A 17,266-nucleotide genomic window follows, 5' to 3' on the forward strand; every position below is an offset into this window, starting at 1 on the left:
TGCCGACGCCGCCGCTGCTGACGTGCCACAGGCGCAGCTGCTGGTTGCCGCCGTCGGGCGCGTCGCCCGTATGTGGGCGGCTTCAGGGGCGGGGTTCCCGTGCACTGCGTTGTTCAGCGTGAGGCATCAAGGCCCGTCATCGCGCTCGTCAGGGCCAAGGGGAACGGTCAAAGCCTCGTGACCACATCGCCGCCAGGAAGGGAACGGCGGTGTCGTTTCGTTCCACCGATCGTCGACCTGAACCGCGAAATTAAACGACGACGACGAGCGCGCGCCGACGAGGCGCTGGTAGACCCGGGCGTTCCTGGCGCAATGTAGGGCCTTGTTTAGTTGTCAAAATTGGGAGTGCTAAAATTACTGTTCCGGCACTATAGCACAATGTAGCGTTTCGTTTGTATTTGTGAATTATTGTCCAAACATTGACTAATTAGGCTCAAAAGATTCGTCTCGCAAAGTACAACAAAACTGTGCAATTAGTTTTTAATTTCATCTACATTTAGTACTCCATGCATGTACCGCAAGTTTGATGTGATGGAGAATCTTCTTTTTGCATAGTGCTAAAGTTGGGAGTTGGGAGTTGGGGGTGAAGTAAACAAGTGCTAGATATAAGTTGAACAGTTCAAATTATCAACAGACAGCTAAATATGCAAAGTAGCATGCCAAACTTTAATGAGGCTATTACATTGAATTGTTTTTTATGATTTTTTTTATCATGCACATCAAACATATAAGATCTGAAAAATGAAAATAATAATATAATGGAGAACTTCTTAGGCACGCCACGCCATAGATCTTATAAAGATAACCTTTACAGACAAAAAGGTGAATAATGAGCATGCTGCATAAAGAAACCAATCTAGCATGGTATTACCCGTAAAAAAAATCTAGCATGGTATTGCTATGCGATACAGGACACTGACCATCAGTTTTCAACTTCAAGAAGATACTGATAACTATCATACCACGTTATTTACAAAAACGACCCATACATTGTTATGGCTAATCATGATACTTTAAATAAACAGTTATGTACAAAGAACTCTTAGAGAAGATGTTCACGTAAATATTACAAGCAGTGTTCTCTAAGATCTAAAAGTTTCGGGGTAGAATTGTGCTGATAAGAGTTTGCCTAGTAAAACACATCATGAGTCACTAGAGCTTTCAGCATGGTTTGTTAAGTTCATAGTTTGTGAGACAGGAGTAACAGGGACACCTGCAGTGGGTTCTGGCAACAAGATATGGAAACAAGTAGTCCAGTATATACTAGTCTAGGGCAAAGGTCTGATTTTGCTACTGCTACTGCATGGAAGTGTAGTTCATAATTATAATGCACAAAAACCTCATGCATAATGATTTGTACAGATCACAACTATAAGGTGCCACCATGAGCCTACAACGGCACTAGACTATCAATATAAGCTAGTAATCGTAGTGGAACAACAGGGCGATACGATGCTGGAAACTGACTAGGAAACATGTGCAAACTGTATAAAAGACAATATAAATTAACTTTGAGGACAAGAGCTTCTATTGTAGAAATTGAGCCTAAAGCTAGAGCATATATTTCCATCATTAATGCACCCCTTTAACTTGTAAGTTTGATATATGTATTCAGAATCTATGACATAGTATGGCAGTCTTGTGCTGGTGAGAAAACCAGGCTACACAGTTAACATACCTCTGCATTTGCCATCAATCCAATACTCACTACCCGACACAGGCAAATTGCCGAGTGCCAGGGGCACTCGGCGAAGGGCAGAATACCCTCGGCGAACCGTTTGCAACACTCGGCAAACGGCACACGGCAAATATCGAGTCGGCAAACACTAGTTCGCCGAGTGTTTTGTGTCGGGCACTCGGCAAAGACTTTGCCGAGTGCCCAGAAAACACTCGGCGAACAATTATTGAAAAAAAAAAATTCACGCACCGCCACTGCTCCGCCGCCGCCGCCACCATCCTCTCCTCTTCTCTTCAGGCCCCGGCGCCGGCGGATCCGGTGGAGGGGACGGGCGGGCGGCGGATCCGGGGGCCAGGGGCCGGGCGCCGGGCGGGCGGCGGCGGATCCGGGCGGCGGCGGCGGATCCGGGCGGCGGCGGCGGATCCGGGGGCGCCAGGCGCCGGGCGGCCGGCGGCGGCGGATCCGGGGGCCGGGGCGGCGGGCGGATCCGGGGGCCGGGGCGGCGGGCGGATCCGGGGGCCGGGGCGGCGGGCGGCTGGCGGCGGCGGATCCGGGGGCCGGGGCGGCGGGCGGATCCGGGGGCCGGGACGGCGGATCCGGGGGCCGGGGCGGCGGCGGCGGATCCGGGAGCGCGGGGCGGCGGGCGGCGGGGCCGGGGCCGCCGGGCGGCGGCGGGGGGCGGGCGGCGGGGGGGGGGGGCTTCGGGCGGCGGCGGGAGGGAGAGAGGAGGGAGAGAGGAGGGAGTGAGGAGGCGGGGGCCGGGGGATGGGAGAGTGAGGGGGCCGGCCGGGCTGTTCTTATTAAGTGGCGGCCGGGCATTAATTCGCCGAGAGTCCAAAAAATACACTCGGTGAAGGCTGCTTTGCCGAGTGTCTACACTAGGACACTCGGCAAAGTTATTTTAAAAAAAAAATAAAAAATATCTAACAATTTTAAAAAATTGTCAAAATTTACATGAAATAATATATATTCTCTATTCACTGTACAAAAAGTTTTGTAGTCCAATCAAAACTCGACCGTCATTTTGACTCCAAATCTTATGCAATCCTTCTCAACGTTACTATTTTTCTTCGGAAATACTTCGGTTTGTAAACATCGTACGTGATGAAATGTGCAAAACATTCTCAATTTTTTTCCACAGCCTCCACCTATGATATCATCACATCATGACAAATCTCATGATTTTCAGACTTTGTTTATTTTTTTTATAATTTAAAAATATCACAGCCACACGTTCATGTTCGTGTTTCGTGAACAAGATGTTCGAAATTTCTTATCATTTCATAGGTCAGGTCTCAAATTGGGCCAAAAACCATGAATATGATTTTTCTACTCATTTTGTTTCATAATTTGAATCACTTGCAGTTCAAATTTGACTTATACCAAAAATTCCCTTGAAATGCAATTAATTAAATAAATATAGCAAATAAATCCAAAAATATACCAAATTTTAACATGGAGTACCACATGTTGTATGTGGGGAGTAGAAAAAATTTCATGGTGAAAAGAGGAAAAAAAATTATTTTTTTGCCGAGTGTCAAAAAAACACTAGGCAAACCCCCCTGTTTGCCGAGTGTTTTTTTTGACACTCGGCAAACCCCCCTCTTTGCCGAGTGTTTTTTATTTGACACTCGGCAAAGCCCCGGTTTGCCGAGTGTTTTTTTTTTGCCGAGTGTTTTTGGCTTGGCACTCGGCGAAGAGCTTGTTTGCCGAGTGCTCGAAAAAAAACACTCGGCAAAAAAAATACACTCGGCAATTTTCATGTTTCCCGTAGTGACTAGAGTTTACATAATAGCCTGTTAAGCTACCAAACACAGTCCGCGAGACTGGAGCGCACATAGTCCCCAAGAATGGAGCACCATTAGTTGGCACATGTCCTGCCAATTTAGTGCCTGCATTTTTCCTAATAATGAGAGAATTGAGTTTTTGGCAGGGTTGTCCAAGTACCAAAATTATCTGCAAGATTAGAGCAGCAGGTATTCCTATTTGTCAATTTTTACCTTCAGTTGCAGCCACTGATGGCATCCCAGGGTTTATAGCAGGGCATGTCAAGCTACTAAACGTAGTCTGCGAGACCGGAGAAGCTGTAGAACCTGTAGCGAGTTAAACAGTTAAAAAGGGTGCTGCTATTTAATGCATAACTTTGGTCATTGTTTTTCACCTTTAAAATGTACATTGAAAGCTGGTAATATGATTTTTTTAAAAACATGCCCACGGATTCTTATGGCTTAATCAAGATACTACATATTAACAAATATGCCTATGGATTAAATTTCATGCATTTAGCAAAAACAGTTCGAAACATCAAAAGCTGTGTATTTTCAACAATAGACCAACACTCCAATGGCTGGAAATAAAATGGAAACTTGCATTGTATTAGGCATTGTCATGTCTCATGTGGAAAATGGTATGGGTTGAAAAATGGTAGTCCAAACATGCTTCATGGTCTTGTTACAATTGGAACAGTACTCATACTTCAGGTGTAAAATCCCATCCAATTTTTTCATATTGTCAGGAGGGATCATCGATTCACTTTCAATCTCTTGTGCTCCAGACCCTGATGATGATTGCAAGATATAGTGTGCTTCAGCAACTGTTCTGTGTAACTGTAACTGTGCTCCAGCAACCATTTCTTGTGCCTGATCTGTTCACAAATGATTTTACTATTTGACTGTCTAGATAGATGACTATGAGAGGTCAGGAGCTTGAGGGATTGAGTGTAGAGGAGCTGCACTAATGCCACTAAATGGAATGGAAACTTGGAAGCAGGACTGCATACAGTGCTTACTACAAAGGTATGGGGACTGTTCATGTTGTTCTCTGGAGCAGACTATTTCAGATCAGCTGAAAAATAGGTATTTACATTTCACCAGCCATGTGCAGCTCTTGAAAGTAAGGAACATCGCATACGAACTCTTTGAACCAGAGATGAGTACCTCGTGTCTGCAGTTTAATGTTCCGACACTAAATTTGTATTGGTGTACTTCGGTCTAAAAAGTCTATGTATTGTACATCTATTTTCTGTTACGATTGTTGATAAGGAACAATAATTAATTCTTCTGCTGAATTGTGTCATAAAGGAAACTTTATCACATCTGTCATATAGAACATGCTCCGCTACTGGAACTAGATGCCTAAATTTTTCCTGTACATGAAAGCCATTTCACGAGAGATCATTCATCAAATATTTCATTTTATGCTTCGCCGTACCGTTAGGATGTGCATCATACTAGTGTGATGTAGTATGACAACTATTTTCCACTACTCAAGTCCTCGTGCAAACGAGAGTGACATAAAAAAGATCTGACGTGAGCGAGGGGGGGAGGGGGGATCCATGGCAGAGAGCGAGAGTAAATCCTGGGAAGAAAGGAAGAGACAGCGGTGAAAGAGGGCAGGGAGGGAGACTGAGGGGGGAAGAGAGAGACTCTGAGAGAGAGAAAGTAGGGAAGGAGAGGGGGGGGGGGGTGAGGGAAGAGAGTCTTAGAGAGAGAGAGAGAGAGAGCGCTATTACTAGTTTACTACTATATATGCGTAGCATATGCATGCGACCGGCCAATTTCAAGTCCGAGTAAGCTCTAATCACCAAACCGCGGCGCGATGGAGAAATCCTTCGAGATGGCTTTCGGAACGTTGTGCGGCGACGCCAAGTACTTCGGCGACGGCGGCGCGGAGTACCCCTGCGTGAGGCGGCTCCGCCACCGTCGCCTCTTCACCTTCCTCTGGCTGCAAGGCTTCGGAGCCACCTCCGGATCGTACGCTCCTTCGCCTTTCCCCTCGTCGTGCCTCCTCGCCCAATGCTTAATTTGCTTCCTCGTTGAACGGATGGTGATTGGTTGGTTCGATCTGTCGCTGCGTGCAGGATGCTCGGCGAGTCGGACGCCGTCTTGAGCGTGCCGCGCCTGCAAGGACTCGTGAAGCGAGACCAGTGGCGCGACGCCATCCGCTACCTCTCCCGCTTCCTCCCGCCGTGGATGGACACGAGGCGGCGGCCGCTCAGCGTGGAGGCCGAGGTCCTCCGCCGCTTCCTCGGCGTGCACATGGCCTTGGCTTGTATCGTCGCCGGCGAAAATGAAAGCCCCGACTACAGCAAGTACATCAGCCACGACGGGACCGTCTGCCATCATCCTCAGCATACTAGTCTACGCACGGCACCAAGTCAGGTATCGTACAGAGATCCAGTTTCTCCCGGCCGAATCGAAATGTTTCTTGCTCGTGCCTCGAATCAAAATTAATCTCTCGATCGTGTTAACAAATGCACAAATGTGATCGATGTAGGGACTCGATTGACTGGGAACTTGTGAGGCGCAAGGCGTCGAAAATTGTCCAGGAATTGGCTTATCAGACTCCAGAGCTCAAAGACTTCATCTACATTCCACTCAGCCTAATGAAGCCGCACAATGTTCTTCCTATTGGGTTCGGGTAAGTTGAACTGAAATCCCCACTGATGGTCATTTGTTGTGTTGTTCCTCTCTCTAGTTTCGTTGGTAGCCCCATTGATTTGATTATTGTATAATCTTGCCAGCATCCGCCGGAGCTCTCACTCAAAGAAACAAATCCGCCGGCCAAGGGCATATGCTCTTGTCAGGTCGTCTATCTTGGGCACCAGAGGAGGTACTCTGCAGACTGCAATGATCTTGAGATGGAATGCTCATCGCTAGCTCAATCTTTCTGTTTCTGAATTTCTTTCTAAGAAGTTCATTTTGGTAGTGCGATCTCTGACAGTATTCCTTTTTTTTTTTTGCAGTCTGCCAACTATTTCAGTTCCCGTTCCGTGTAACATTTTGTCATTATATAAGCACTGTCCGTGTAACATTTTCATCTGAGCATTATGTCTTCAATTGCAGAACTGTCCGTGTCCAAGGCACTGGATAGGGTGGCAGATACTGTTGGTAAACAAGCTTGTCTTCACTCTATATCAAGCTTATATATGATTTGACCTTAAGCTCAATTTCTTGTTGATTAGTAGTTGGTAGCTTGAGCATGTACACATGGAAGTTATAATTTTATCCCAAATTACATCTTTAGGATGTCATAGTCAGAACTGGTCTGACATGTCTCTTATCTTATCTATTTTGTCGGGGACTGGATTATGTAAATTTTTATAGCCATATACTGTGTCGTTCTGTTTACTGACGTTGAACTTTTCTGACCTTCAGATGAATGTTTAAAAGCTGGTAAGCGTCGAGAGTTTCATCCTGTGCTTCCACTTCAGACAAGTGTTACAGAAGGTTAGTTCACACTTTTTCCATCCATCAATAGCTACTTCAGAAGATTTTTGCATGGGATGTGTTTTGTTTGAATCCTTTTCAGTAGCATCTCCATAATAAAATTATGCCAATCAGATCTCGGTCGATCTTTCCATTTCTACTTCAGTCTTGGATTTAACCTTATCTTTCTGGAGATGGTGGCCCCTCATGCTTTGCCCAAAAAAAAAAGAAACTAACATATATTTGATAATTGATACCATGCAAAATTAGAGCGAACTACTTGCTTTAGCTTTGTTACTGCTGTAACAAAATTCATCTTTGTTACACCCAGATTTTTTGCTCCTGTTGCACTAATTTTATCACTGTTTTTGAGATCTTTTCGAAGCCATTATCAGCCTCCATAAGATTGATTAATCCCAAAATTGCTCATTATTAATGAACACCAACCGTAACATCCTCACTCGTCTTGAAACAAAAAAAAAACTTTATTCACACAGCTAATCTATGGCATTGGTCCTTTGCAAGGGGATGCAGAATTTATCTATGTTGATCTATTGTTGCAAATAGCAGCTTTTGATGTTTTAGACTGGTTTTTGCTAAATGCATGAAATTTAATCCGTAGGCATATTTGTTAATACATAGTATCTTGATTAGACATACGAATCCGTAGGCATTTTAAAAAAAATCATAATATCAGTTTTCAATGCACATTTACACACGTGAAAAACAATGACCCAGCACTGTGCTAATTTTGCCTATTCCTTTGACTATATGAAGTAATAGATCCAATTAGACGCTCCTTGCAATACCTCACTATGATACCTTATTATTGTTTTATTCCTATGTATACTGTTTAGCTTTTTCTCGAAAACTATTACTGTTTAGCTTTTCCATAGAAATTATCGTTGAAAGATCAACTGTGATTAAGAATGCCATCATATTTTTCGTTTGTGATCACGTTCACATCTCTTATTTGCCTGAAACTTCAGTGTAACATCCTCGTCAGGCTTTGGCATGTTTAGTGTGCTATGATCTATTTTAAATAATGTGGATCGTACCCTGTTCTGAGTGTTCCATTTATTAATTCCTTCCTTGCTCGTTTCCCCTGTTTCAAAACTCAATTAGAATCAGTAAGGTTCTAAGCTTGCATACTGAAATTTACTGATCAGCTTGCTGCTAACCTGATAGTTCTGCTAAAAACTATTAGATCATACCAGAAACTAAAAAAAGGAAGCTAAGTGCATCCTGGTTTCAAATATTCCTTTAAATGCTTGCTGTTTGAGAAAATTAGACGTGAAATCTGATCCAATTTCCTTAAATGACATTCCAACTTTTGGGCCCGCAGGCTCAAATTATCATCTGACTCAAGAAGGTTGTAATGCCGAGAGTGCGCACCAGGCCTTCATCCTAGGAAGTAATCAAAGGGTCCGGTTCACTACTGATGAGCAGGATCATCATCATAAAAAGTCCACGGCTAATTCTTCTGAAGCAAGTCAGGTATAATACTAGTGGCATTTCGAATGCAGAATGTTTTGTTTATTCTCTACCATGGGAGCAGCTGGGACTGCAGATCCCGTCCAACCAAGATGCCATCCATTAGTACTCAAGATGAGCTTGAGCCCTGGGCTGAGACAGTCAGACAGTCCCTGCTATTAGGTTCAGTTGTTTTGTTCCTGAAGCAACTCGGTAGTAAGTTACTGCATTCACTTCTCCCCTCTGTTTCCAGTACTCCTCTCTGCATCCCAATGGACTAACGGGCCCCTAGCTAATCCTATCATATACATATGTGAGAATGCAATGTATACGTAAGATGTAATCATATGTGAGATGAGCTTGTGCTGAACATGTGATGGTATATGGTGTGGTGTGGTCGGAATGGGCTGGTGGGCGGCCCGGCCCGCTGGTCTTGTTGGGCTAACGGGCTGGCCCGGCACGGTTAGGATCTGCAAGGACCGGGCCTGGGCCGATGAGCCAGCACGGCAGGCGCCCCAGGCCGGCCCGCCACTGTGGCCGGGCCAATACAGGCCGGGCTGGGTCGCCATGTTATAAGTGAGAGATCCTGCCGCAGGTGGGCCACGCCAGGGTGTGGTAAGTGAAGCGCAGTTGAGAAGTCCATCGGCCGGCCCACGTGCTGACCGATCTGCTGAAGCAAAATCTGCCGACGGGAGCTCTAACTCCGACCCAAATTCCAGCCCAAACTGCGGACCGAGCGGATCCCTTCCTTCCCTTCTCCCCTTCCTCGCCGTCACTGGCCGGCCGGATGGGCAGCCACAGGCCCCACGCCAAGCGCGCGCCCACGTGCGGGTGGTCGGAACTGCGGACACGCACGGGCACGGGCGCGCGCCCTGCCGCTGCAGCCGCGGGTGTACGCTCGCCTGCTCATCGGTTACCTGACCACGAATCAAATCGTCCAGGGATGCTGCAGCCTGCACGTCCCAGCCCCTGTGTCAGTGCGTGCAAGAAAAGTCGTCCACGTGCGAGGACAGGAACAGGACCTGCAGCGTCCGTCGACCAGCCGTGCGTGCGCGTGCACACGTACGGTACGCCCGCTACAGTATCCCCCATTCGCCGGTGCAAGAAATACATTCATATTTTTTTAAAAAAAATGAAAAGTTACTAGGCGAGAAACATTGTCGGGTCGGGTCAACAGTTCTGCTTCTGCACGTGTAGGTGGCTCTACAACGGTCAGCAACCCCAGGGACAGGCGCACCTGCTTTTTCAAGCTTTGCAGCTGCTCATCCATCTCCGTGATGCCGATCGCGCATATCACGTGTGTATGGGTGCCTTCCAAATTGCATGACCTGCAATTTAGCTGACGGGTATGATTTTAAGTAAACATAATAAAATCTTTATTTGTTATATGGAATCTTTTGTGACGACGTGTTCTTTTTTTTCTCCATAATGAATAATCGATCACGCACACAATGCAGGAGACCTCCAAGTCCTCTAACTTTAAGCCTTTACCATGCGGGCCCATCGCATTAGTGCCCACGTGGCATTGACTCAAAGGCAGAGGGACCGAAGGCATAGGATCTCCTTGCTCGGGACTATGAGATAACACTAAACTATTGGCAGCCGCTAGCCGCTCGCTATACTGGGCCGTTTACTCGGCTACAGGGTCTCTGATCGCAATACATGTAGGTAACGCACCGGCGTGCCACGACAAACTAGGCTACAAATTAAAATTGTTGCATGCACAGACGGATGGATGGATCGACAAAATAGTCAAAGCCATTATGGAGAGCAGCGACTCAAGCAGGGCGTCGTCCGTCTTGCTGCTTTCATCATGTTGGCCTTGGAATGTGCATCGTCGACGCGACAAAATTATACTGCATGGAGTCGCGCACGTTTCATGCTCCCGTTTACGTCGCGGTCTCGTTTATTACGGTCTGCTCCCCGATGTGTGCTGTCTAAGATTCGTATAAGTTTGTTACAGGGTATAATTAAAAGCGGTCTATAATATGCTTCTACTTTGACTAATATATTGAACTAACCTCCATTTAAATTCAAATTGCAGGTTATTTTAACTTTTTTTAGAACATAGATTTTGTTACGCAAGGTTATGTCCCAATATAGAGAAAAATCTACGCATCTAGGTAGGTAAAATATAAAGTGACCTATAATTCTGAAATAGCGCTGCACGATTTAATAAGGAAATCACGTTATTAGTTCGAGCTCTCTGCAGAGACATTAAAACGACGACCGAGACGTGCATCATCCATCCATGGAATGCATGTGGCTAGAACTAAGACCTTACGTGGGTCGAAGATCCATCTTTCATGTACGTGATCGATGCAAAATTATTGTTCAGCTAGCATAATGTGAATGGACGGTGTCCGATGCATAACGCTTGAAAACGTCAGCTGAGTTAGGAACTAAAAGCGACGAGGGCGCATCAGAAAGGTGGCGAGCTTGATACGCTTTGCTTGTCCTTGCTTTTGTCGACGAGCTTTGGTGCGCAGGCCAAGCAAGTGTTGAAACGCTAGCTTGACCGGACACTGTTGAAGGGGAGAAAGCTAGGGAGTGGACGAAGAAGGGGGACAGGGAATAAAGCAGGGCATGGACTCACTCGATCGCATCACAGCAGCAGCCGGGGGTGGGTGAAGGTGACCGGGTGAGAAAAACCATGGATGCAGGCAGCCGCTGCAGGGTTTGGAGTTTTGGACCTGATCGACCTCGCGCGGCGGCCTGGGCGTCGTCGCACGTCGAGTCCCGGAGAAGATGGCGCGCTCGGAGTAGACAAAATTGCTCATCATGACCGAACAGGATCGCTACAGGTTTCTCTCCCTCGAAGGACGGGGGTGCGGACCTTCCATCCTTGTTTTCTTGAGAGAGAGAGAATGTACAAAGCTACCTGCCTTGCCTGCTTGACAGCCCAGGCGAGCGGAAAACGCTCTCATGCAGCGGCAAGCAAAAGCTCGCCAGTGTAGACTTCACGGGGGGCTAGCTAAAAAATCTAGCACTATCTTTCTTGCCCAGCTAAGCAAAGCAAGCTGCGGCAAGACATCCAAGTGCACCCTAAGTGAGTTTTCATCTTCAAAATGAACGAGTTCTTATTAAATTCCCTCAAACAATGTCAGCTGTCCAGCATGGTTCTCACCCAGCTCTCAAGTTCTTTTCAAGTTAAATGCACCGTAGGTTCCTGGACTATTTCCATAATCTTTCAAAGCGATCATCGAGGTTCTTTAACTTTTTAAATAGTTCATCTCAAGTGTGAATCCAAATTAAGGATAAATGAAACTCTGGTGAACTTAGAATGAACAAATTGAAAAGTTAAAGCACCTAGATAATCATTTTGAGAGTTTATGGATCCGCGGAGAATGTGAGAATAGTTTAGAGTCGTTCAGTGCATTTTTTTCTCTTTTTTGAAGTGCCTGCGTTTCAACTTGTGTGTGTATGTAGGGACGGATCTAGAGCCCGGGCTGCAGCCCGGAGCGAGCCCATATATGTACCCTTTAACATATGTGGTGTTTAACTAAAAAATTACGATCTCAATTAGAGAAAAGGATGTCAGGAGGCGTGAATCAGTAGCTCAGCTTGGGGCTCGTTCTGGATCCCCCGTGTGTATGGAAATTAATAATGAGAGGGATGGCTGTATCGGTTTAGGGTGTTGGATGCGGGTGGGTGCAAGGGGGTGTGCGACGGGGCTGCTAACTTCTAAGGTCCACATGAGCACTTTGTAGCGTTCTGGCGGTCCTCTATTACGGTCGTGGAGTGTGGCGCATGTGACTTGTGAGCAAAGAGGTTGCACGGTACAATCATGACAGCCACAAAAAGGTCTTGACATTTGGTCTCCAAGTTCTTTCACGGCACTATCGCTCTGTCTTGGCTTTATTTGTCACGCAACGCAATATAATACTACTCCTACTATACTACTACTATGCAGCAGGTAGCTCTAGCTTTATCTTTGGCATTTCTACGTCGGGACTTCATGGATGACAAGTATAATAAGAGGATCGGAACTGCTACCAGGTGCAAGACATGCAAGCAAGAAGCTCTCAGAACATCCACAACATTTTTTTTAAAAAAAAATATCTACACTAGTTGACCAACGCAGGGAAAAAGGAAATTAAGAAAGTTAAGCAATTGAGCTCATGCCATGGGTGCCCAGCGTCTTGCAAACTTGCAATGTTACAGCTACACCATCCATGTGATCGTCGATCGATCTCTCAGCTGCAGCAGCTGGTGCTGCGTGTCCACTGAACAAGACTACTGAAGAATCATATGGGAACCAACCAATATCACAGCGCAGAACGATGTGAACCATTACATTCATGGACCAACCAATCCAGATCCAAATTCGTGGCTGGCCTCCAAAATTCGTCAATGCTCCATTCGTGCACATCAATTCGGTCCCTTTTGCACGCATGGTGCACGTATGCAGTACTGCAGATTTGAATTTATGTTGCGCCAAATATCGATCAACATAACGAACAAATATAGAGACCCATGTACAAGTACTGCAACATAATAACATAATTACAAGAGCATTCTGTTCAAGAAAAAGAAGGGGAAAAAAATGAAGAACAATAACATGTAGAAGCAGTTAATAAGATCTTGATTTGCATATACATACATACAGACAGACAGACACATCACGCACGCCTAGCTAGCTAGTTACCTAACCAATCGTCCCTTTCTTCCTCTCTTCCTTTTGTACGTAGAGGTAGGTACCCTTTGCAAAACTACCGGCACTAGGTTTGTTCGCAAGAATTGAAACCCGGCCGGCCGGGCGTGTCGACCCGCCGGCCGTCCACGTCGTACTACGCCGGCCGGTCACGGCATGAAGAGCTTGTTGCCGCACTTGCAGCGCCACACCTCCGGGTAGTACTCCCACTGTGGCCCGACGCCGGGCTGGATCGCCACCCGGGTCGGCCGGCACGGCGCGCACCGCCCGCACCGCCCCCGGCACGTCGGCGGGGACGACCCCGGACCCACCAGCCACCGCCGCCGAGCTGCCGGGAACGCGGCGGCGTCCGCCGTCCACGTGCCGCCGATCCTGGTGGTGGCCGCCGTCACCGCCGTCGACGAGTCGATTCGCCTCCTCGCCAGCGCCGCCGCTGGCAGACGGATCGGCCGGCCTGCCGCCGTTACAACTACAGAATAAGCACATACATTCTCATCGTCAGAATTGAACTTACCATATGTAATAACTCCAGGTACAATGCATTCAATTCGCATGACATATATACATATACATTGTATACATAATATATATCCAGTGCTATGCACCATATCTTGTGGTGATGGATTCTTAGATTGGGATGTGAGAGAACAGCTCTCGTGCCATGCGTTGTGTGGTTAGGGCCTAAGCATGCAGATGGCTACTGCTGGGTAGCTGTAGGGGGAGCATATGGTGGTTGTCCTAAACGTTAAGCGAGTGAGACCAAACCGTATTATTTGTGACCTGGATGTAGCATTGCAAGCTCTATGGACAGATTCTCTGCTATGCGTGGTCTCCCTGCACTGAAGTGGGTGTCGTATGCTGCAGGCTCGTGTGGGTGTACGATTATTGATGAGTGAATGGGATCGTGATCGTGATCGTGATCGTGATCGTGATCGTGTGTGCTTTTCTGGACCAGACGACTGCTGCCAGGGTGGTGGGGGCGCCAGGACTGCTGCAGTGCAGGGAAGACGAAAGGCTTTGCTGTTTGCCTGTGTTTGGTTGGTGTCTTGGTGAAGACTGAATCAAGACTGCTGCCAGATCGATCCATGAGAGAGATGGATGCTGGGGTTAGTTTGATTTAATTCCTAAAGGAACAGCTAGCTAGCTACATCTAGCTACAGGGGTTATTACCTTACAATAATACTGTTTTAAATTAGAGAAAACCCGCTTTTAGTATTTAATTAGTATAGCAAAGGAGAGAGAAAGAACTTGCTTTCTTTTTTTGTAAGAAAAAATTGTTCTTTGGTTCTTATTGTTTCACTGGGATGGAAGGAAAAGGGAAGGGTAATCATGTGTGGACAAGAAATTGTTTAATCTTAATTGGAGGACATGATGGGGAGGATGGAGTAGATATGTCAGAATGGAATTCTGCAAGCAAGATGCCACTGGAATGGTTTGCATGCATGCATCTAGGGAGAAGAGGGAAGAGGAGTAATTTCACAAGAGGCGTATTTTTGAGAAAAATGGATGTCCATTGACATCGAGGAATCTCACCAACAACTTAACAGAATCATGCATGGCTCTAGGCCTCTAGCAGCAGCTTCCCAGTTCTCCAAAATTAGACCTAGTTAAGGATTTGTACATCTTGCTTAATTGCTTTACAGCAAGGTGGCACCAAGGAGATAGAGGGAAGGAGGGAGATTTTATTTGTTTTTAATTTGAAGGGAGAGGGTGTGCTATATCTAGAGAGTGCATGCATGCTAATAACAAAACATGTATATGATTTAGGTTTCTTGATAGAGAACATCATGTTAATGTAGGAGCAACGAGAGTATCTACTAGCCACTAAACCTAATGGAAAGCAAGTTAACATGCCAAGGAGAGTAGTACCTAATTGAATAAAAGATCCCCTTGGTCTTGGAGTAAGTGATTAACTAATGAGTGAATTGGAGAGAAGGCATGGAAATGAAAGGCGAAACACATTAAAAAAAAATGGCCAGAAAAGAGGTGAGCAAGAACGAATCCAAGAGAGTGCGCGCCCAAAAGGCTACGCACACACACGCATGAAAAGAAGATCTTCACGACAGCAAAGCTTTAATTTTGCCTCAAACAAGAAAAAGGAACAAAAAGAACAAGAACAGCGAAGCTCTAGCCTTTTTCGCGCTTACCCATGGCGGCGGCGAGGAGGACGGCGGCGAGCAGCGCGGCGTCGCTGCAGCGGCGCCGGCGCCCCACCCGTAGTCTCCGGCAGCCCTCGTCGCCCATCGCTGCGGAGGAAGAAGAGGTCGCACGCTCAGCCCGCTCGATCCAGCAGCCGCAAAAACGGCAACCACGACGCGGCGCAGAGGCGAGCTGCTGGCTCGCTCGCTCCCGGCCGCCCGAAGCTCTCGGTCGGAGGCCTGGAGCTAGAACGCGCTCGCGCTCGCCGGCAATGGCGGCAAGCGAATCAGGCAGCTAGCCGCCGGCGGTCGTCGTCGATCTGAAAGTGAAGCGAGCTGAACTGATGCGATCCGATGATCGATTCTCTCGCAACGCTCCAAGAAAGCCGCGAGGGTGTGCGTGCGCGCGCGCCAGTTAGCCTGCCACCGGAGTCAGTCGGTCACAGACGACTCACACGCCTCACAGGCACACCCACACGCGCACACGCTTTAGAGAGAGGGAGAGAGAGAGAGAGAGAGAGGGCGAGATGTGTAGGGGCACGGCGCGGCTGCTGCGTCACTGTAGAGCGAGAGGGCCGGCGGTGACGGTGGCTGTTGAGAGGAACAGGAGGGGCAATGTATAGCAGGAGCACGTGTACACAGCGCAACGTGACTTGTGATTGTATTGGGTACCTGCCCGCCCGGGTGGCCCGGCCGGCCAGCCGGCCTTGACCAAGCGGCCAAGCGGGGAAGGAGAAAGAAGGGAGCGCACGCCACTCGGTCAGGTCGCTTGGAGAGCGCCTGGTTATACAGAAGAGGAACTCTGCCATTAACTCTCTGAAAGGACAGCTCCCGCACGAATCTCAAAGGCACAATTCTACAGTAGTATTGTCAAGCGGTATATCCTTTGTGCAAGTATGAATACCGTGTGTCAGGATGCTGCGTGGAGAATGAACCAGCAGTTTGCCATTCTGAGCTTCGCCAACTTCAAGAAATTGGTTGTACGGGTGCTGCCACCGAAATTTGCATTTTTTTTTCTTTTTTTATCAAATTGGAGGAAAGCTTAACGTTGAATACAGAAAAAAATGGTACCAATAATTCATCTACGGTTCAACAATCAACACCTAAACATGCATAGTTTATGGTTTGATCGAAGAATTGCTCGTGTGTCTAGCTATTTGCGCGAGAACATCGAGTAACGACCTCAACGCTTTGGACTTTTATATGCCGGCAGCACAGCAGTCCGGCACCCATTGTTTCACTGTGTGCATCGGTCAGTTTCCTGTCGAGGAGATGACTTCCTCTCTTTCCGTTTCACCATGTTCATAAGCATTATAAAAAAGGTAACATAACATATATTTTTCAAACCTAGCTGTGCCATTGCTGGCTGGCTAGCACATTCCTATATGGCTTTCATTTACAAGCTTGCCCCTGACGGGCGACACGCTGACGAGACTGATCACCTTTCGTTGAACCTCGCTTCCATTCCATCAGGTAGGTAGGGGCTTAACAGCCTACACGTCCATAGCTAGCTAGGCCAAGCACCGCCTCTTTAGCACGTTCATGGACATGGGACGCAGCAGCAAGTAGGTGACGCGTCACTTTTGAGCCGGGTCGTCCCGTGGGCTGCGTCGAGAAGCATATATACTATATATATATATATACACACATATATATGATCTGTCCGCTATATATACAGATATATATAAATGCATGTATACGCAGAACCGGGCAGGTGCAATGTCCGTATGTAGACACACACGCGCATCTTCTTCTTCTTACGAAAGCATGCATGTTGCTGATTTGACAAAGCTAAAAGAAATATGTTTGATACATGTAGCTATTTGACGGCTCGGGTAACCATTTCCCACTACTGTTGTTCACACATCAGCGTGTATTGTCGTCGCTCCGGCGAACGATGATGATGCATGGGCCATGGAGTGGAGTTATGCACAGGCAAAGGCATGTGAAAAGCGTGCCACGCATCATGCATGCGTGCATGCCTGCCTGCTTGCCTGCATACAACGAGATGCGTTATGGTTCGGGCGTCGTCGCCTTTGCCTTTGAAAGCGTCCGAGATAGGGGAGTCCACCACCAGCCCCCCGAGCCTGTGCTGCTCTGCCACCGCCCCTCAGCG

The 17,266-nt window shown here is 47.3% G+C and overlaps 1 protein-coding gene across 1 annotated transcript; it reads right to left on the reverse strand.

The window, feature by feature from the left end:
• Positions 1-12,827: 12,827 nt before the first annotated feature.
• On the reverse strand, positions 12,828-15,882 carry LOC117866539 (uncharacterized). The gene is made up of 2 exons (XM_034750773.2): positions 15,160-15,882; positions 12,828-13,481 (listed from the first exon to the last, which is right to left on the reverse strand). Exons 1-2 carry the CDS (start codon positions 15,254-15,256, stop codon positions 13,162-13,164), a joined length of 417 nt encoding a protein of 138 aa, XP_034606664.1. The 5' UTR covers positions 15,257-15,882; the 3' UTR covers positions 12,828-13,161.
• Between the last annotated feature and the right edge of the window lie 1,384 nt (positions 15,883-17,266).

Source organism: Setaria viridis, chromosome 8, assembly GCF_005286985.2.
Source record: "Setaria viridis chromosome 8, Setaria_viridis_v4.0, whole genome shotgun sequence".
Classification (NCBI taxonomy): domain Eukaryota; kingdom Viridiplantae; phylum Streptophyta; class Magnoliopsida; order Poales; family Poaceae; genus Setaria; species Setaria viridis.